The 22,165-nt window shown below is 41.9% G+C and overlaps 1 protein-coding gene across 5 annotated transcripts in view; it reads left to right on the top strand.

The window, feature by feature from the left end:
* The window catches only part of LOC112222290 (poly(rC)-binding protein 3), an 88,451-nt gene that overhangs the window by 21,780 nt on the left and 44,506 nt on the right, over nucleotides 1–22,165 (top strand). For 2 of the 5 annotated variants that reach the window (XM_024385050.2, XM_024385049.2), the window contains exons 3-12: nucleotides 1,374–1,397; nucleotides 6,502–6,534; nucleotides 8,745–8,861; nucleotides 11,929–12,060; nucleotides 14,011–14,139; nucleotides 15,514–15,588; nucleotides 16,518–16,589; nucleotides 20,746–20,802; nucleotides 20,961–21,126; nucleotides 21,894–21,937. In XM_024385050.2, coding sequence (XP_024240818.1) covers nucleotides 1,374–1,397; nucleotides 6,502–6,534; nucleotides 8,745–8,861; nucleotides 11,929–12,060; nucleotides 14,011–14,139; nucleotides 15,514–15,588; nucleotides 16,518–16,589; nucleotides 20,746–20,802; nucleotides 20,961–21,126; nucleotides 21,894–21,937 — 849 coding nt within the window. The remainder of the gene's footprint in view (nucleotides 1–1,373; nucleotides 1,398–6,501; nucleotides 6,535–8,744; nucleotides 8,862–11,928; nucleotides 12,061–14,010; nucleotides 14,140–15,513; nucleotides 15,589–16,517; nucleotides 16,590–20,745; nucleotides 20,803–20,960; nucleotides 21,127–21,893; nucleotides 21,938–22,165) is intronic. The other 3 variants (XM_024385051.2, XM_024385052.2, XM_024385053.2) reach the window with 3 other exon arrangements.

Genomic DNA, 22,165 nt, shown 5'->3' with positions numbered 1-22,165 from the left:
GCAAAATGGCTTAAGGACAACAAAATCAAGGTATTGGAGTGGCCATCACAAAGCCCTGACCTCAATCCCATAGAAAATTTGTGGGCAGAACTGAAAAAGCGTGTGCGAGCAAGGAGGCCTAAAAACCTGACTCAGTTACACCAGCTCTGTCAGGAGGAATGGGCCAAAATTCACCTAACTTATTGTGGGAAGCTTGTGGAAGGCTACCCGAAACATTTGACCCAAGTTGAACAATTTAAAGACAATGCTACCAAATACTAATTGAGTGTATGTAAACTTCTGACCCACTGGGAATGTGATGAAAGAAATAAAAGCTGAAATAAATCCTTCTCTCTACTATTATTCTGACATTTCACATTCTTAAAATAAAGTGATGATCCTACCTGACCTAAGACAGGGAATGTTTACTAGGATTAAATGTCAGAAATTGTGAAAACTTAGTTTAAATGTATTTGGCTAAGGTGTATGTATAAACTTCCGACTTCAACTGTACATGCGAGATTTGGTTAAGACAGTATACTGATAATACAGTGCATTTGGAAAGTGTTCAGACCCCTTTACTTTTCCACATTTTGTAACGTTACAGCCCTTTTATAAAATGAATTAAATAGTTTTTATCCTTAATCATGGTAGCATCCACATTAATGTAGAAGTGTTTAGAAACAGTCTATTCTTATCCAGGCTGTATCACATCCAGCCGTGATTGGGAGATCCATAGGGCGGGGCACAATTGGCCCAGCGTCGTCCAGGTTTGGCCTGGGTAGGCCTTCATTGTAAATAAGAATTTGTTCTTAACTGACTTGACTAGTTAAATAAAGGTTACATTAAAAAAAATGTTTTACAATAAAAGTAAATGAACTATTTACCATCCATTTCTATTGGGCACCAAATCATCTGAAACCCAACCTATTCAAACGGCAAATGCATCCAACAAGTTTGTAGAGTCACAAGCTTGGTGTAAAAATTGCATGCTAGGAATATGGGACCAAATACTAAATCTTGTAATACTTTAATACACATAAGTGAATTTGCCCCAATACTTTTGGTCCCCTAAAATAGGGGAACTATATACAAAAATTGCTGTAATATATAAACGGTTCACCAGATATGGATGAATATACCCTCAAATTAAACCTGACAGTCTGCACTTTGACCTCATAGTCATTGTATCATTTCAAATCCAAAGAGTCAAAAGAACAAAAAAATGTGTCACTGTCCCAGTACTTTTGGAGCTCACTGTATGTCGATTTAGCACAAAGAAAAAGACGCTGTTGGTGATAGGAGTCTCTGGAAAGTAGAGGTAGATATTTCTCAGAATCTTGTATTTCTTTAATTCAGGAATCTATATTTTTTTTATCCCCTGGTATTTTTAGGAAGTTGGCAGCATCATAGGCAAGGTAAGAAGGCTTATCTTTTTCTTCTATCATATAAATGTTATTTAAAACTCATATCTGAAGAGATACAGTATTCAGAGGGGCTTTCTGATCCAAGACATGCTGTTATCACAAGGGATGCCTATTTTCAGATCAATTAAGACATTTTCTAGAATTAGATTAATATTGTACTAACACAAGTGATGGGAATTATCCTCTATTAAAAATAGACGCTTCACACCATGCCATTTTGAAAGTGTTCATAAACCAATCTATGTGGAATGATTTTTCTATGTCTTTCCATTCTACTGTAAAAGCACAACAGACATAAGGCCTCCTGACACACAATTTTCTGACTGTAAATGTAATTGCCTTAAACCAACCCACTTCAGACCTCTCTATCCTCTAATGTAATACAGTAATCCATCAAACAGAAACATTAGTGCATTGACTGCAAACCTCCGGTTGAAACGGAGCTCCGAAAGGCATATTACTGTCAGCCCATTTAGTGTCTGCTATAGGACGGGGTGTAGGCCGATCTTTCCCAGTTTAGTGTCTACTAGGAAGAGTGTAGGCTGCTCTTCATCAGTTTAGTGTCTACTAAGAGGAGTGTAGGCCGCTCTTTACCAGGTTAGTGTCTACTAGGAGGGGTGTAGGCCGCTCTTTACCAGTTTAGTGTCTACTAGGAGGAGTGTAGGCTGCTCTTTACCAGTTTAGTGTCTACTAGGAGGAGTGTAGGCTACTCTTTACCAGTTTAGTGTCTACTAGGAGGAGTGTAGGCCGCTCTTTACCAGTTTAGTGTCTACTAGGAGGAGTGTAGGCTGCTCTTTACCAGTTTAGTGTCTACTAGGAGGAGTGTAGGCTACTCTTTACCAGTTTAGTGTCTACTAGGAGGAGTGTAGGCTGCTCTTTACCAGTTTAGTGTCTACTAGGAGGAGTGTAGGCTGCTCTTTACCAGTTTAGTGTCTACTAGGAGGAGTGTAGGCTGCTCTTTACCAGTTTAGTGTCTACTAGGAGGAGTATAGGCCGCTCTTTACCAGTTTAGTGTCTACTAGGAGGAGTGTAGGCTGCTCTTTATCAGTTTAGTGTCTACTAGTTGGAGTGTAGGCTGCTCTTTATCAGTTTAGTGTCTACTAGTTGGAGTGTAGGCTACTCTTTACCAGTTTAGTGTCTACTAGTTGGAGTGTAGGCTGCTCTTTACCAGTTTAGTGTCTACTAGGTGGAGTGTAGGCTACTCTTTACCAGTTTAGTGTCTACTAGTTGGAGTGTAGGCTGCTCTTTACCAGTTTAGTGTCTACTAGGAGGAGTGTAGGCTACTCTTTACCAGTTTAGTGTCTACTAGTTGGAGTGTAGGCTACTCTTTATCAGTTTAGTGTCTACTAGGAGGAGTGTAGGCTGCTCTTTATCAGTTTAGTGTCTACTAGTTGGAGTGTAGGCTACTCTTTACCAGTTTAGTGTCTACTAGTTGGAGTGTAGGCTACTCTTTACCAGTTTAGTGTCTACTAGTTGGAGTGTAGGCCGCTCTTTATCAGTTTAGTGTCTACTAGGAGGAGTGTAGGCTGCTCTTTACCAGTTTAGTGTCTACTAGGAGGAGTGTAGGCTACTCTTTACCAGTTTAGTGTCTACTAGTTGGAGTGTAGGCTACTCTTTATCAGTTTAGTGTCTACTAGGAGGGGTGTAGGCTGCTCTTTACCAGTTTAGTGTCTACTAGGAGGAGTGTAGGCTACTCTTTATCAGTTTAGTGTCTACTAGGAGGGGTGTAGGCTACTCTTTACCAGTTTAGTGTCTACTAGGAGGAGTGTAGGCTGCTCTCTACCAGTTTAGTGTCTACTAGGAGGAGTGTAGGCTGCTCTCTACCAGTTTAGTGTCTACTAGGAGGAGTGTAGGCTGCTCTCTACCAGTTTAGTGTCTACTAGGAGGAGTGTAGGCTGCTCTTTACCAGTTTAGTGTCTACTAGGAGGAGTGTAGGCTGCTCTCTACCAGTTTAGTGTCTACTAGGAGGAGTGTAGGCTGCTCTCTACCAGTTTAGTGTCTACTAGGAGGAGTGTAGGCTGCTCTCTACCAGTTTAGTGTCTACTAGTTGGAGTGTAGGCTGCTCTTTATCAGTTTAGTGTCTACTAGTTGGAGTGTAGGCTGCTCTCTACCAGTTTAGTGTCTACTAGTTGGAGTGTAGGCTGCTCTTTATCAGTTTAGTGTCTACTAGTTGGAGTGTAGGCTGCTCTTTACCAGTTTAGTGTCTACTAGTTGGAGTGTAGGCTGCTCTTTATCAGTTTAGTGTCTACTAGTTGGAGTGTAGGCTGCTCTTTACCAGTTTAGTGTCTACTAGGAGGAGTGTAGGCTGCTCTTTATCAGTTTAGTGTCTACTAGGAGGGGTGTAGGCTGCTCTTTACCAGTTTAGTGTCTACTAGGAGGGTGTAGGCTGCTCTTTACCAGTTTAGTGTCTACTAGTTGGAGTGTAGGCCGCTCTTTACCAGTTTAGTGTCTACAGTTTAGGAGGAGTGTAGGCCGCTCTTTACCAGTTTAGTGTCTACTAGGAGGAGTGTAGGCTACTCTTTACCAGTTTAGTGTCTACTAGGAGGAGTGTAGGCTGCTCTTTACCAGTTTAGTGTCTACTAGGAGGAGTGTAGGCTGCTCTTTACCAGTTTAGTGTCTACTAGTTGGAGTGTAGGCTACTCTTTACCAGTTTAGTGTCTACTAGGAGGAGTGTAGGCTGCTCTTTACCAGTTTAGTGTCTACTAGGAGGAGTGTAGGCTGCTCTTTACCAGTTTAGTGTCTACTAGTTGGAGTGTAGGCTGCTCTTTATCAGTTTAGTGTCTACTAGGAGGAGTGTAGGCTGCTCTTTATCAGTTTAGTGTCTACTAGGAGGAGTGTAGGCTACTCTTTACCAGTTTAGTGTCTACTAGTTGGAGTGTAGGCTACTCTTTATCAGTTTAGTGTCTACTAGGAGGGGTGTAGGCTGCTCTTTACCAGTTTAGTGTCTACTAGGAGGAGTGTAGGCTACTCTTTACCAGTTTAGTGTCTACTAGGAGGAGTGTAGGCTGCTCTTTACCAGTTTAGTGTCTACTAGTTGGAGTGTAGGCTGCTCTTTATCAGTTTAGTGTCTACTAGGAGGAGTGTAGGCTGCTCTCTACCAGTTTAGTGTCTACTAGGAGGTAGGTTGCTCTCTACCAGTTTAGTGTCTACTAGTTGGAGTGTAGGCTGCTCTTTACCAGTTTAGTGTCTACTAGTTGGAGTGTAGGCTGCTCTTTACCAGTTTAGTGTCTGTCTACTTTACCAGTTTAGTGTCTACTAGTTGGAGTGTAGGCTGCTCTTTACCAGTTTAGTGTCTACTAGTTGGAGTGTAGGCTGCTCTTTACCAGTTTAGTGTCTACTAGGAGGGTGTAGGCGCTCTTTACCAGTTTAGTGTCTACTAGTTGGGTGTAGGCCGCTCTTTACCAGTTTAGTGTCTACTAGTTGGAGTGTAGGCTGCTCTTTACCAGTTTAGTGTCTACTAGTTGGAGTGTAGGCTACTCTTTACCAGTTTAGTGTCTACTAGGAGGAGTGTAGGCCACTCTTTACCAGTTTAGTGTCTACTAGGAGGAGTGTAGGCTGCTCTTTACCAGTTTAGTGTCTACTAGTTGAGTGTGCTCTTTACCAGTTTAGTGTCTACTAGGAGGAGTGTAGGCTGCTCTTTACCAGTTTAGTGTCTACTAGAGGAGTGTAGGCTACTCTTTACCAGTTTAGTGTCTACTAGTTGGAGTGTAGGCTACTCTTTACCAGTTTAGTGTCTACTAGTTGGAGTGTAGGCTACTCTTTACCAGTTTAGTGTCTACTAGTTGGAGTGTAGGCTGCTCTTTACCAGTTTAGTGTCTACTAGTTGGAGTGTAGGCTGCTCTCCATCAGTTGTGTGTACTAGGAGGGGTGTAGGCTAGTCTTTTCCAGTTTAGTGTCTTCTAGTTGGAGTGCAGGCTGCTCTCCATCAGTTGTGTGTACTAGGAGGGGTGTAGGCTACTCTTTTCCAGTTTAGTGTCTTCTAGGGCGGGTTTAGGTTGCTCTTTACCCCCTCGCTGGCTCTCACTTGCCCTGTAATAGAACAGGTAGAGAGAAAGAGTGAGTGAGAGAGCGAGAGAGAGTGAGAGTGAGAGAGTGAGTGAGAGAGCGAGAGAGAGTGAGAGCGAGAGAGAGTGAGAGAGAGAGAGAGAGAGAGAAGGGGGGATGGGGAAACCATCACAGAGGATATGAAATATTGAGAGAAACAGGGGATAAGAAAGAGGGGAGAGAGAACAGACAGAGACTGACAAAGAAGAAAAGGGGATACATGGAGATGGGGGCGAGAAATGCTCTGTTTTGCACATACCGTGCTGAAACAGACCTGTAACCAGGCTCTCCATCCAAAGCACTTGTGTTAATTGCTACCTTCCCCCTCTCTCATTCATCAACTCTATCTCTACTGGCCTCCAGAACCACAACCTCTAAAATTTCCCAAACTACACACTAGCATACTATTTAGAATTAAATAACAGTGTTGCTAAGTACACAAAATAGTATGGTTGTGTTTTTATTAGAACACATCTGGTTGTCAATGTCATAGGCGTAGGTGGTAGAATCACTTGGAGAAGGGAGGAGAGAATGATGGGCTGAGGCCAATATAAAAGTGACAGATGGAGAGGCAATATAAAGCTGACAGAGGATGTATGACAGAGGTGTGACTTGATTCTACTCCTGAGCCTGGGTGACGTGCCTGGCAGGCTGGCTGGCTGCAGGCCACACAGAAAAGATCTCACACAAGGACAGGACAGACATTAAGAGTTGATACTAGAAGAGTAGAGGGCTATAGATGTGAACATAAAGGAAGAGATTGAAGTGAAAATGGATAGATATTATTAACATTTCATATGTGGATGGGATGAGGATACTGTTTGTCAGCATGGTGCTATCCATCTCAGATTGGTAGAGGATTCCATTTTCTATGCTGTGTTAGCTCCGATTACATTTCAATGGAGGGGAAATGTAGTCAATGTGAAGAAAAGTATCGGTTTAATAGGGATTTGAAGTACAGATGGATTTCAATATGCAAGTTGAGGACACCACTTTAACAAATCACACACACACCTTACTTCAAAGTTGTCCTTCGTCTTCTCTTTCCCAGAAAGGAGAGACGGTGAAAAGAATACGAGAAGAGGTATGTTACCAGCTTCTTATCACCACTGTTCATTATCTGTACTCCACATTACCATAATACATGCAAAGTAGAGCCTGTCATTGGTTGATGAAATACATGCATATCAACTAGCTCCAAAGCTATCAGTATCACATCTTGTTTCTGTCTCAATATGCATTCAATATGCAATCTTTATTTTCCAGTTATTGTGTAGACCAGAAGTGTACCATCACGAAAAGGTTATAGTTCAAGGCAAAACATAATCAAACCGGAGACAGTGTCTAATATTGGTTGTGTTGCATTAATATTAAACTCAAACCCTCTGGATGTTTGGGAAGAGTGACTGGTATAGCATACAGAACAGCCACATAGTCTGACCTGCCTATTCGCCACTGGTGGCTTCATCTCTCCCTTTTTTGCACTCTCTCTATCTATCTCTCTATCTGTATGAAGCTCTCTCTTTTCTCTCTGTCTTTCCCTCTCCCCCCTTTTCTCTGTCTCTGCCTGTCCCTGTCAAGCTTTCTCAACCACCCTCTCTCCCCATTTCTCAGTTTGTCTCCTCCCTCTCTTTCTCTCTTTTATGTCTCTTCTGTTTCTCCCTCATAAACATCAAAGCTGCAGTTGATCCGATGGCGCTTGATTAACTCCTTGTTTAAAAAGTAATTTGATTGCCATTGTGTTGGTTCTCTTCCCTCTGACTTCTGGTGTAAAACTATTATGTTGTACTTTATGAAGCAGAATGTGAAACAGAGAGTCAGTTAGACTGGGTGATCATGTAGCCCTGTCGGTCCACTGGATCAGTCAGCCAGTAAACAAGTCATCCATGCTAGTCAGCCCTCCACCCAGTCAGCCAGTAAACCAGTCATCCATGCTAGTTAGCCCTCCATCCACCCAGTCAGTCAGTCAGTCAGTCAGACAAATAGACATGCCTTTAGTTAGTTCCCCAATATGAGGCTCTTTGGCTTCCTCCCCAGGCCCTGTCTGTCCTCACAGTGCCAGAATGACTCCATAAGATGACTGTAATCAACATTGTTAAAGTACCACCATACCTCTAATACTCATATGTCCAGTCTCTGATCCCCAGACCCCAGGGCTCTGGAGAAAAATGAAGGGACAGTTGATGGAGAAGTCAGAGTACCAGCCTAGAGTTTAGTTACAGCAAGGTCAACTTTATACGGGTGATGCAGCTCCCGTATAAATTGTTAGTTATCTGTGGAGCAGGGTGTATTAAGCCTAGGCGCTAGCGGGACAACTTCTGGTGAAACTGGAGAGTGCGCAATTCAATAAATAATAATACAAATTATGGATATTTAACATTTAGGTATATATAAGTGTCTTATATCGATTGAAAGCTTAAATTCTTGTTAATCTAACTGCACAGTCCGATTTACAGTAGCTATTACAGTGAAATCATGCCATGCGATTGTTTGAGGACGGCGCCCCACATCAAAATATTTTTCCACCTGCACAGGTTTCATAAATTCACAAATAGCCTTAATACCCCTAAACTTGGTTTCAACAAGTCAAAATACGTTTATATTTACTCGTCAGATACCCTAAAATGTAATCAAATGTAATCAAACTATAATATTCCTTATGTCTTCATAGCGCACTCAAACACGAATTTCCAAGACTGTGACCCTGTACTAAAAGTGATATTTCTTATTTGTTTTTGAAGTTACAAGCCTGAAACCTTGAACATAGACTGCTGACAGCCTGTGGAAGCCATAGGAATTGCATCCTGGGAGCTAATTTTGCCCTAATTTTGCCCGTATGCCCTTATGCTTGCCATTGTAAGAGCATGGTCTCTCTCAAAAAAAAGGTTTTTCTTTGGATTTTCTCCTACCATATCTATTGTGTTATATTCTCCTACATTATTTTAACTTTCTACAAACTTCAACGTGTTTTCTTTCCAATGGTACCAATTATATGCATATCCTGGCTTCAGGGCCTGAGCAACAGGCAGTTTACTTTGGACACGTCATTCAGGTGGAAATTGAGAAAAAAGAGGCCTAGCTCTAAGAAGTTTTTAACTGGTCTGGAGTTTGGCCTCCATCTATTTAACCATACCCCTTCTTATCCATACTAACCTCATTGTGTCCTCCTCACCTCTCTGCCCTCTTACCTGTGCACCTTATTTGCGCCTTCCACCACATGCTATAACCATGCTCTCCTCATCTAATAGAACGTGAATAAAGCTAGACCCTGGTTCTTGGTCTATCCCCCTACAGAGCAGTGCACGGGTGAACATCTCAGAGGGCTCCTGTCCAGAGAGGATCATCACCATCACTGGTTCTACAGACTGTGTCTTCAGGGCCTTCACCATGATCACATACAAACTGGAAGAGGTAAGACAACACAATCAGCGTTTCCCTTAGAGATTTCCTTAGGCAGGGCACAGCTGCACAAATTATTTGATGTATAATGTCCTGGCTTCCAATTCAATTATATGTTTTTATTTATACAGTTCATCCTGTAAATTAATCATTGAAAATCATTTCTTCCCAGGTTGGCATCTACTGCAGATGAATTTGACGATGGATAGGAGTTAGACTGTTGCTGCTCTTGGTGCATGAGCCTTTTCGATTCCCATTTAGAATATTGCAGTGTGAAGTGTAGCTAGCACATTGATGAATACATTTATCACCCGGCCTTTTATGCAGCAGCATAGTGACTTATTAAGTTGAGCTTGGCATTGGAACAGCACTGACAAGAGGAGAGTAACAGTCGAGTGGCTCAATGCCGTTTATGGAAAGCATATTGTTTTGAGGGAGAACATGCGTCAGTGCTCCAGGCCTTTTGATGAAAGAGCAAATGACAATATGTTAACGTGCTAATTAATTAAACAGATGAGGTTTGTGTTTAATCCCTTAATGAGCTACAGATAATGGCAGACCTGCGGAACATTTAGCTATTTATCCATCAGCAAACTAATTAACATGATAGATTCAGGGACATTTTGGCTTGCCTAGCTTTGGAACAGTCGCTCCCCGCGTAGTCGAGTCGACGGAGCCTTGTTTCATTGCAGTCAGTAAACACACGCTGGCTGGGAGGGCGCCGTGCAGCATTCATTAAAGATCTTAAGCTCTCACCTATTCCCAACCCTACATTCAGCCGAAACTACCGAGTTGTCATGGCAACCTGTTGGCTGACCTACAGCACACGGCATGCCTCTCACCATGCCTGAGTGGTATGTGTCTGACATCTTTAATTAAAGGATAGAAAGAAAAAATACATTTTTTTTGGCCAATGGGTATTGTAAAGAATTGATATTATTGTCTCTCTTCTGCTACTCCCTACTGTTATTAAATGAGAAGTTCACCCAAAATCCAGAGACTCCCAAGGGATTTTATACATTGAAACTAGTTCAGTGAATTTTGCCCTTCCCCCTCTCGCTCCGTGTAGTGCTGTACTGAAACAACTGCAAAAAACGGCTCATGTGACTGGTGATGTTGCTGGATGCAGGCCTCGCTCTGCTCCGTTGCCAGTGAATTCATGATTCAGAAAGAACACCATCCCAACCTCAGAAGCACAGGGGTGGCAGCATCATGTTGTGGGGGTGCTTTGCTGCAGGAGGGACTGGTGCACTTCACAAAATAGAGGACATCATGAAGGAGGAAAATGATGTGGATATTTTGAAGCAACATCTCAAGACATCAGTCAGGAAGTTAAAGCTTGGTCGCAAATGGGTCTTCCAAATGGACAATGACCCCCAAGCATACTTCCAAAATTGTGGCAAAATGGCCTAAGGACAACAAAGTCAAGGAAAGCCCTGACCTCATTCCTGTAGAAAATTTGTGGGCAGAACTGAATAAGCGTGTGCGAGCAAGGAGGCCTACAAACCTGACTCAGGTACACCAGCTCTTTTTTATTTTACCTTAATTTAACTAGTCAAGTCAGTTAAGAACAAATTCTTATTTTCAATGACGGCCTAGGAACAGTGGGTTAACTGCCTGTTCAGGGGCAGAACGACGGGTTAGAGCTCTAACCACTAGGTTACTGAGAGCCTTACGGTTGAGGGCGGTGCAGTTGCCATACCAGGCGGTGATACAGCCCGCCAGGATGCTCTCACTAGGTTACCCTTCCGCCGCTCTGTCAGGGGGAATGGGACAAAATTCACTCAACTTATTGTGGGAAGCTTGTGGAAGGCTACCGAAACGTTTGACCCAAGTTAAACAATTTAAAGGCAATGCTACCAAATACTAATTGAGTGTATGTAAACTTCTGACCCACTGGGAATGTGATGAAAGAAATAAAAGCTGAAATAATACCTTCTCTCTACTATTATTCTGACATTTCACATTCTTAAAATAAAGTGGTGATCCTAACTGAGACATAAGACAGGGAATTTTTACTAGGATAAAATGTCAGGAATTGCGAAAAACTGAGTTTAAATGTATTTGGCTAAGGTGTATGTAGACTTCCGACTTCAACTGTACATGTTGTACTTGACTTGTTTCTCCCAGGAAAGGAGATTTTATTTGGAGCAGTTTAGTCATTCTCCATTGATGTCTCATCATCTTAACCACAGCAAACACGGGGGATTATGCCCAGCGCCTCTTTGTGTGACTGCAGATTCTTGTAACCCCCGGACGTATTTACGCCAATTTTCTTTTGAGAGTTGTTCACCGAGTTTGGTGAGTGAGCAAGGATCGTGCCATTCACAGTTGTTAAGATATGATGCATATTTTTAGATCAAATCTGGTAGATGACGCCCAGAGCCCTGCGATCCCACTGACGAGCTACGTGCTCCTCATATAATGAGACAACTCCACGTCAGCCATGTTGCCTAGATCTTTCCACCTCACTTAATATAGACACTGAGAGAAAAACCAAGGATCATAGCTGCATTAGATACATGGGTTTTCTATTTAAAAAGTAGGCCTACAAGAATTGTTGGAGAAATAAATGTTTTTTTTGCTCAAATCACCTGGAGGGCACCTCTGTAAAGTATGTGAAATTATTATTGCACACCGCCTAGTTAATGCATTCTGTTTGAAATAGATGTGGTGTGCGTTGCATTCTGCCAGGGCATACGGAGAGAGAGGGGGAGAGACTTGTATTCAGGCTGAGTTATTGGGATGTTCGCTGATGGACAGAGATAGCGAGGGTCATTTACATTTCAAAGGCTTAGGGAGCCTGACTGTTCATTAATTACCAGCTCAATCTCCGCCCACACCGGAGTGAAGGAGAGGCTACCTGGTTTATTACCTGGTCAAATGAAGGGACATTTTAAACAACCTGATTGAGGCCAAGGCTTTACCTTTACAGGGCCACTCAAGACCCCCGTTCAATAGAAGCCGGGGTTTTTAGGTATTATGCCATCAATGACTTATCATCCATCTTTCTCTCTCTCTCTCTCTTCCTCTGTCCCTGTCTCTATCTTTTCCCCCTCCTTTTCAACCCTCTCTCCAGGACCTCACTACACTGGTGGCCAACGGCACCATCAGCAGCAAACCCCCAGTGACCCTACGACTAGTCATCCCAGCCAGCCAGTGTGGCTCCCTTATTGGCAAGGGAGGGGCCAAGATCAGGGAGATCAGAGAGGTGAGAGACTTCAGAATATCTACCTGCATTCAGTTACCACAAGTTAACCATGGTCTCTATTCCATCTCTAATCCATATCAAGGAAGTTCAACGTTACAGCATGATTGAAATGTAAAGGCAATGTTCCCACGTTAGCAGAGACTTCATTCACGGTAAACGCTGCATATGTCAGCTCAATAGGAAATTACCTTTACATTTCTATCACATAATCTGTAATGTTTCAGCAATACAGATTGAATAGAGCCCCAAAGCAAAAACAAACCCAGGCTAGCTAAATTGAGGATCCCCGTCATACCTCCCTATCACCTCTGTCCACAGCTTCGTATCTGGATGAGCTGACACTTGTTTAAAGAAAGCTACGATAAAGGGATGATGATTGAGTTGGTGGAAAATATCAAAAACATGGTTGACTTGAGGCAAGAAACAAGTCCCTTTAGAGTTAAAAAAAAGTCAGCCATTTTACATGACTGTAGCCAGAGTGGGGAGATAGTTAGTCCCTTCCCTGATCAGCGCTCCAGGTGACTATATGCCAGTCTGTTTCATGTCTGGTTTGTGTTTATCTCAGGGGCACTGAGCCACTATCGGGAACCATACACAATATCCTGTGGTCAGGATGCGTTATGTATTCTGTTTGTTCAAATAGAGATGCAGTTGCACTGTGCGTTGACTCTACTGCAAGCTGATTTTACTTGCAGAGCACTGCTATTTGTATGCAGGTCTTTACATCCATCCATCCATGACCACCCAAGGTTTAGTGCTAAGCTTATCACAAAGTCACTAAGCTTACTCTGTGAAATGAGGGGGAAAACCCCTTTTTTCATCTCTGGGTCATTCCACAAAATGTCCCCTTTGATATTTTAAGTAGAAATGATGCATCAATGTTGGATTTTAAAAGCCTGTTATATTAAATGAAGTGCCCTTTAATATAGACCACATGGAACATTCAATAAATATGATTTTTATTATGAATACATTTATTATGATAAATACATCTCTGTGCACTCTCTGAAGATTTTAATCCACTTAACTCCAACATTTATCCAGGTTTTCACCATCATTGTAAAGCCCTAGTTATTTTGTTGCGTTTACAAAGTAATTTCTGAAGATTGCTTTTTATTTCATGTGATTAGTGATTCATTTTAAGGTTTAAAAAAAATGAACCTGTCCCACATTGTAAGGTCTGTTACATGAACTGAACTCTTGTTTTAATATGTTGTAACTATTCCTTTTTAAATATATTTTTCTAAAGAAACATTGCACAGTTACTAGTCAAATCATAGTGTAAAAGCAGGTGAGCTGGTTCTACTCTCTTTGGACATTTTCTCGTGTTTTGTGGTGGAAAACTGAGTGGGTCAAACATAACTCGTCAACCCTGTTACTCACAGATAGACAGGCTAGACATTTTTAAAGAAATCAATCAATTGTGAAGCTTGAATTCAATTGCCCCTCCCTGTTGCACACAACAAGCTTCCATTCCCTTGTCACAAGAGGATTTATGGCTGATTTAAGATGAAACCTTGTTACCCTGTTAATTTATTTGTCAAAAAATAAATGTGCCTCTTGAGATGGGAAAACATGTTTTTTATTAAATTGAACATGTGCTCGTCATGACAGAGTGTAAAAATTTGGTGAAATAAATGTTTTTTTTTTACTAAGTTACACTACCCAAACGGGACTCATTTTGTGGAACGACCCTTCTATTTTTGGGGGTATTTTATTATGATCCCCATTAGCTGTTGCAAAAGCAGCAGCTACTCTTTCCTGGGGTCCACACAAAACATGAAACATAATAGAGAATGACATAATACAGAACATCAATAGACAAGAATAGCATACATTTTTTTTAAAGGTCAACAAACCATAGAGATTGACCAATGTCAGTGTGATTATTAGAATGCCAAATCTTTCTGAATCAGTGTAATCCTTTCCTGAAACCCCAATCATTGGCAGAGCACCGGAGCACAGATACAGGTGGCAGGGGATTTGCTGCCAAACTCTACTGAGCGAGGGGTGACGATATCGGGGAGTCAGGACTCTGTAATCCAGTGTGTCAAGCTCATCTGCACTGTAATCCTGGAGGTGGGGCGCCATTTCTCTCCTTCTCCCTTTCATATCCCCCTCACACACACACATCCATTACCATGGGTGGAATTCAATCAAACCTACACTACACTGTTACTGGAGTAACAATAACAGTGTTTCTGCATTTTCGTGGCACAAGAGCAATGTTATATTTGTCCAGCTTGGGTGTTATCCATAGTGTTGATTTGATTAAATTACTGCCATACCAAGAATATAGATGAGAGGTAATAATAGACACTAACAGATCCACTAATCTGAGCCTTAGGGAAATGTGGAGCATCCGTCCTGAAGAGCCAGCTAAAGTGAACTTCTCCTCGGCTCAGAACACATTAGTCAGCATCCTCTGGTCTTTGCTCGCGGACCCTATTAGACTGAGAAACCTTATTATGGAGCAGCCTGATGAGGCAGTCACAGAGGAAAGCACCCTGGCTCAAGTTTTCCATTGTTGGAAAAGAACATCAAGCTCTTAACCCAAAAACAAACTGACCTGCAGCAAAATGTGTTCACCTTTAAACAACTGTTCTCTTGAGAAACAGGAGTGGGGGGAAAGGGAAAAAAACTACCCAGAGCATTATTTCCTTCCAATGCGTACGTGCCGTGTACAAGTCCTTTTTGTATGGACCTGCCTAACAGCTAGTTTGATCCAGTTTTCCAGGGCTTTCTTCAAAAGGCATGCAACTTTCATTAGGATTCTCTTCCAGCAGGGTCTTGCTTTTGGCTTCAGGATGTAAATTATGCAAAGTTATACAAAGAATATTCTCCCGCAGAAAAGATGCTCCACATTTCCAGAAGACCATGCATGCATCCTTATGATAAATTATACAACTTCCTGTGTGTTGTTTTACCCATTTTTTGTTTCCTTTTGTAATTTGTGAGTTTATGAGTTCTCTCTGAATGGGAGTAGGTTTTTGTCAGTTAAGTGTGTGTGTGTGTGTGTGTGTGTGTGTGTGTGTGTGTGTGTGTGTGTGTGTGTGTGTGTGTGTGTGTGTGTGTGTGTGTGTGTGTGTGTGTGTAAGGCAAACCTAACCCAACAAACAAACCCAAGAACAATTCAATCAACCCTAAAGAGCTGCTGTTTCAATGATTGAACTGTTCATTTAATGACTAATGTCACCATGAGAAAAACAAGGTGACAAATGTCATGTAAATGTCATTAGTAGTTTAATACCCCATTCATTGTCATCCTGCTTCAACGCCATTTGCTCCATTTCTTTCCCTCCCATACAGCATAAGTGACACAACATTAGCTACATTTAAAAGATCAAATCCATCACACACATTTTTTACTTGCATTTGTCATGTTTATTTTAGTGTTTAAAGGTGTTTAGATACGTCACCACACCAGACCTTGTCCTCTGTTTGACTCCCCAGTCTCCCCCGAAAGGTGCTACTATTCCTTACCGGCCCAGCCTCTCCCCAGGAGCACTTCTCATCTCTGGCAACCAGGTGGGAACACCACAAACACATCCCTGTATAGACGTATCGTGTGAAATATAGTCCAGTGTACTTATTGAGGGACTTTAGAGCATCATTCTATGTAAGATCTCTAGTTATGGTTCATGGTTCCTGACCCAGTGTGAATACAAGAGGTTATTTGCTACTTTGGGGTTGTATGTATTTGTGTGAGTGTAGGGGGATGAGATTGGGGGTGGGGGAGATGTCAGGACCGCCATGGTTTAAAACATTTTAGCCACTGTCTATAGACCTTTAGCGTTGGGCTGGACCGCGGTGGAACCTGGTTGCTATGCCTGCCTGTCCTGGGGATCCAAACCCTGTTACAGTATATGAGCTGTCTGAGCCTCTGATATGGTATTGAGTTGAGAGAGTGCTCATAATAAGATATCTTAAGTCCAGTCAATACACTCCAGAAGGAAGAAAAATGTTATATATTTTACTTTACATTTCAGAGGAACAGAAGAGGTTTTCAGTTAAACATTTCAGTTGGAAAATGAATGTAGTCGGTGGAATTTACCAATATATCTGTATGGTTTTATGATGTTGAAAATGCTCTGGGATGACACTTTAAAAGGCTCGTACTCCTTGATTTATTACATGAATTTAGCTTCCATGTTTTTACTATTAGTATATCTGCTTTGCTTATCCTAAGTACTCTGTGTTTATAGCAGAGGAGGCTGCTGGGAGGACCTATAAGAGGACAGATTAATTGTAATGGCATTAATGGAACGGAGTCAAACACATCAAACAGATGGGAACCACATGTTTTACTCCATTCCGTTTATTCCAGCCATTACAATGAGCCCATCCTCCTATAGCTCAATCCACTAGCCTCCTCTGCGTTACAGTATGTAACGAATGAGCTTCCTTCAAAAGCCAAATGAATATCTGTTCTCCCTGTGTCCTGTGTGTATGTTCAGGTGTTTGAGGCATCAGACTTTACCCCCCACCCTCTGTACTCAGTCTCCCAGGGGGGGCTTGACCTGCAGCAGGTGAGTGTTAGATGAACTGAGGTTACACTAACATCTCAAACTATGAATACAAAAGTGGTCCAAAGTGGAACTTTGAACTATAATAACATTGAACAAAATAACCATTTGATTAAAATGGATTAAACAAAGTACTGTACATTTGATGTGGGAAGTACATGAAGCAGTTGACAGGCTACATGGTGTTCTAGAATAATCTTTACAGCTCAGTGTATGAGGTTGGTATAGGGTTTGGAAAGTGAATCTGGGATGTCAAAAAGTGGGTAGCACATCATTGGCCTGATATTCTAAAACAACAGCTGAGCCTAATCTGCAGCCATTGTTCCAACATAGCATCACAAACACGATAACTGCTGTGACTAAATACCACAAAGCATTCCATTACCCCTCTACCAACCATTTCATATTACCCCCTCATCTTTTCATATCAGTCTAACTGTCACAAAGAGGCTATAGGGACCTAGAGTTTATAACTCTATAAACTATGCTAGTCAGTGCTGGTTGGATGCTGGTCAGAGCTGGTCTGACCAGCATGGTCTAGTTGGTCAAGCTGGTCTGACCAAAATAGTCTAGCTGGTTTTGCTGGTGACCAACCTTTGCTGTGTTTTGAACACTGATGACCAGCCTTTGCTGTGTTTTGGACACTGGATTTTACAGTCAACAAAAATATAAACGCAACATGTAAAGTGTTGGTCCCATGTTTCATGAGCTGAAAAAAGAAAAATCCCTGAAATTTTCAACGCACAAAACTCATATTTCTCTCAAATGTTAAGCGCAAATTTGTCTAAATGTATCCTTTGCCAACATAATCCATCCACCTGACAGGTGTGGCATATCAAGAAGCTGATTAAACAGCATGATCCTTACACAGGTGCACCTTGTGCTGTGGCAATAAAAGGCCACAATAAAATGTGTCATTTTGTCACACAACACAATGCCACAGATGTCTTATCATTATCATATTTCCCAGCATGCTCTATTGCAGTTACTTTTTTGAATTGTCTGTACATTGATTTGTTATGTAATCTTATGCTACACAAAGGTAAATAACATACGGTGTTCTAAACCAATCCAATCTGTTAGTTGGACTTATTCAAACCGTAACTGAAATGGTTGTTCCAGTTTAGATGGTTTTATTTATTTAAATTTTAAAAATTCCCTGGCAGGCATGATGATTTTTTTTTTTTGTGAGGGGAAAAAAGTTACAATTGTTGGATATCCCCAGTCTGGCTCAATTCCATAGGAATTAAACATCACTTTGCAAGCCAGCATGATTTATTTATTTATTATTTTTTTGGACTTGGTTTTTCATAAGCTGGTCACCAGTGTCCAAAACACATCAATGGCTGGTCACCAACAAAAACACAGCGAAGACTGGTCACCAGCAAAACACAGCGAAGGATGGTCACCAGCAAAAACACAGCAAAGCACTGCGAAGACTGGTCACCATAAAAACACATTGCAGGCACCACGAAAACACAGCATAGACAGGTCACCAGCAAAACCACAGCATAGACTGGTCTCCAGCAAAACCACAGCATAGACTGGTCACCAGCAAAAACACAGCAAAGACTAGTCACCAGCAAAACCACAGCATAGACTGGTCATCAACAAAAACACAGCGAAGACTGGTCATCAGCAAAACCACAGCAAAGCACTGCGAAGACTGGTCATCATAAAAACACATTGCAGGCACCACAAAACCACAGCATAGACTGGTCACCAGCAAAACCAGCACCTACACTGGACCACCAGGGTCCTGACGGGCCCTGTACAGTACACACATGGATACTGTATGTATAGCAACACATCTCTTCTTGATGTTCTCGGGGAGGTGAAACAGCCTGTGGTGATTCACACCGTAGCTAGCTATTGTAATCATGTATTTCAGAATGGCTCTGGGAGCCTCCCCGCGGTTCTTCTGACACATAACTGAACAAACCAATTGTAAAAAATAAACATTTCCAGTGGTTAGATCTGGTCCCTTTTGTCAATTCTGATTATTGATTCTGCTGTGTCTCTCCTAGTGATCAAAATATGACAGTATTAGCCATGGTCTGACCATGTTTCCTGTTCTTCCAGTTTATTGTGTGGTTTTGGTGCATAGTAGGGGCGCATATACAACCTCTCCTCCAGATTATGGCCATGGAGTGGTAATACAAGTCAGACTGCTGCCGGTGGTCAGAATTTAGTTTAGCTAAGTGCTGTCTGGCCTGACCATGGGGATACATGGACACCACCCTGACTAATGAGAGAGTAGGAGGATAGAACTGAGGGCTGGGAGGAGTGGAGAGAGAGGAGGGGAAGAGAGAGAGGAGGGGAAGAACGAGGAGATGGAGAAGAGAGAAAGGAGGGAAAGTCATGGAAGGGGGGTGAGAGAGAAAGGACATGGAGAAGAAAGGAGAGAGAGTGCAGGAGAGTTGAGGAAACAGAGAGTGGAGATACTACAGAGGGCACGTTACAGAGTATGGAGGTTGGTTAAATTGCAACCCCCTGATGTCCAACTTATATGTGCTACCTGTGAAACCGGAAAGGGCCTTCCCAAAACCTTTGCCAGAAAGTGCTTATTACATTCATGCATTTTATGGAATTCATAATGAAGTTCATAAAAAGTATGACCAACTGTGGTCCTTTGTAGCTCAGTTGGTTGAGCATGGTGCTTGTAATGCCAGTGTAGTGGGATCAATTCCTGGGACCACCCATATGTAAAATGTATGCACACATGACTGTAAGTTGCTTTTGATAAAAGTGTCTGCTAAATGGCAGTTATTATAAGACCTTCATAAGGCATTCTGTGTTTCTATTCAAAATATTCTAAATCTTAGAAGTATTTGCCCCCACACACTACATGGCCAGAAGTATGTAGACAACTGCTCGTCGAACATCTCATTCCAAAATCATAGGCATTAAAATGTAGTTGGTCCCCCCTTTGCTGCTATAACAGCCTCCATCCTTCTGGGAAGGCTTTCCACTAGACATTGGAACATTGCTGCAGGGACTTGCTTCCATTCAGCCACAAGTGCATTAGTAAGGTTGGGTGATTAGGCCTGGCTTGCAGTCGGCATTCCAATTCCTCCCAAAGGTGTTCGATGGGTTTGAGGTCAGGGCTCTGTGTAGGCCATTCAAGTTATTCCACACTGATCTCAACAAACCATTTCTGTATGGACCTTGCTTTGTGCACAGGGGCATTGTCATGCTGAAACAGGAAAGGGCCTTCCCAAAACCTTTGCCACAAAGTAGGAAGCACAGAATCATCTAGATTGTCCTTGTATGCTATATCATTAAGATTTCCCTTCACTGGAACTAAGGGGCCCAAACCATGAAAAACAGTCCCAGATCATTATTCTTCCTCCACCAAACCATACACAGTTTGCACTATGGATTCCAACAGGTAGGGTTCTCCTGGCATTCGCCAAACCCAGATTCGTCAGTCAGACTGCCAGATGGTGATGCGTGATTCATCATTCCAGAGAACGTGTTTCCACTGCTGCAGAGTCCAATGGCGGCAAGTTTTACACCACTCCAGCCGATGCTTGGCATTGCGCGTGGTGATCCTAGGCTTGTGTGCAGCTGCTCGGCCATGGAAACCCCATATATGAAGCTCCCGACAAACAGTTATTGTGCTGACGTTGCTTCCAGAGGTAGTTTGGAACTTGATAGTGAGTGTTTCAACCGAGGACAGACCATTTTTACATGCTACGTGCTTCAGAACTCGGCGGTCCCGTTCTGTAAGATTGTGTGGCCTACCACTTCACGGCTGAGCCGTTGTTGCTCCTAGATGTTTCCACTTCACAATAACAGTACTTAGAGTTGACTGGGGCAACTCTAGCAGGGCAGAAATTAGTTGGAAAGGTGGTATCCTATGATGGTTGAAGGTCACTGAGATTTTCCTTAAGGCCATTCTACTGCCAATGTTTGTCTATGGAAATTGCATGGCTGTGTGCTCGATTTTATACACCTGTCAGCAACTGGTATGGCTGAAATAGCCAAATCCACTCATTTGAAGGGGTGTCCACATTTTTATATATGTAGTGTACTTAGCGATTGTTGATATAGTAAACTGTATAAATATGATATATCAGTGATGCACTTATATACACTGTCTGCTAAGTGGTTATTGGCATAACACTGTTTTATTACTGTCATTTGCCTAATGTAGAGTGATCTCTTCCAGGCCTACACTGTACAAAACCAATATGGAATTCCTCATACAGAGGTAAGTGGGGTTATATATACTGTAGTTACCATTAGCAGTATAAATATACTTTCATTTATTTATTATACCGCAAAGTATCCAAACTGCTATTGAACTGTTACGAGTAACCTTACAATCCCACTGTCATTTGATATGTTCTTTCTGCCTTTGTGTCCTAGTTGGCCAAGCTACATCAGCTATCCATGCAGCAGAACATGCAGCAGAACATGCAGCAGAACATGCAGCAGAACATGCAGCAGAACATGCAGCAGAACATGCAGCAGAACATGCAGCAGAACATGCAGCAGAGTACCATGTGCCAGCAGGCTACAACCATTCTATCCGGTATGAGTTTACTGTCCTTTATTTAGCCCACATGTCAGTCAAATACATTTAACTATATGGATATTCACAAGGGTAACAGGTGCAAGTTGTTGTAGGTGTGAGTAGCAATAGTTAAAGCTGTAGGAGACTTAGGCATCGGACAGTATACATCCAGACCAGAACTAATGCCCTCTCTTGAATGCTGATCTTACTGAAAGCCAACCTGTTACACTAACTACAGAAGAGCTAGATTTTGGCTTGATATTTACAGTAATCATCTTTCATTCTATTAGTCATGTTTTCCTATCAGCTGCCAAGTATCAGTCACATCAACAGTTTGTCAGGGAAGGATGAGCAGAGATAGAACGTCTCCTGTTAAGATCTGGTATCTGTTTCTCCAGTAGCGAGAGGGAAGGGATCCATGTCATTAGCCCAGCTGATTATGTGCTTGTGGGAGTGAAGATGTGAAGAAGCTCCCAACAGTTTTCTCTCATAAATGGCTCTCCATATCTGGCAGTGAAAAGGGGAACTATTATAAGAAATGATGTGTTCCACCCCAGTATCATAGAGCCTGGAGAAATAAAAGACACAATGGCGTGTTAAACAGAAATCTATTCAAATGGAAATGAGCTAGTTAGCTAAATCTAGCCGTTATACCACCAAAAATATTTCTCATGTATCATGTCATTTTTGCTGGTTTGCTTGACCTGCAAGCCAAATGTAAAAGATTAATATATGAATGACTGTATGAAAGGGTTTGTTAAGTCACGTATTCTCTCTCTCATTAGGAATGGACTCAAACTCATCGCAGGAGCTCCTTATTCCAAATGATGTAAGCAGTAAATTAAACAATATTACATTTTACATGTCAGTTATTTTATCATACCTCCTTCGGGTTAAGTCTACTCCAGAGGTGAATTGAAATACCAATTCAATTCTAGGATTGGAATTGGAATTGGAAAAATACTAATAGAAAATAACTGCCACTTTTCAATCATTGAATGAGAATTTCAGTTCATCTCCTAAATTTACTAAATGAAATGGAATTTACTACCAACCT

The sequence above is a fragment of the Oncorhynchus tshawytscha genome, linkage group LG22, assembly GCF_018296145.1.
Source record: "Oncorhynchus tshawytscha isolate Ot180627B linkage group LG22, Otsh_v2.0, whole genome shotgun sequence".
In the NCBI taxonomy this organism is placed as follows: domain Eukaryota; kingdom Metazoa; phylum Chordata; class Actinopteri; order Salmoniformes; family Salmonidae; genus Oncorhynchus; species Oncorhynchus tshawytscha.
Note: the sequence above shows the minus strand (reverse complement) of the source record. Positions and strands in the feature narration are given on the sequence as shown.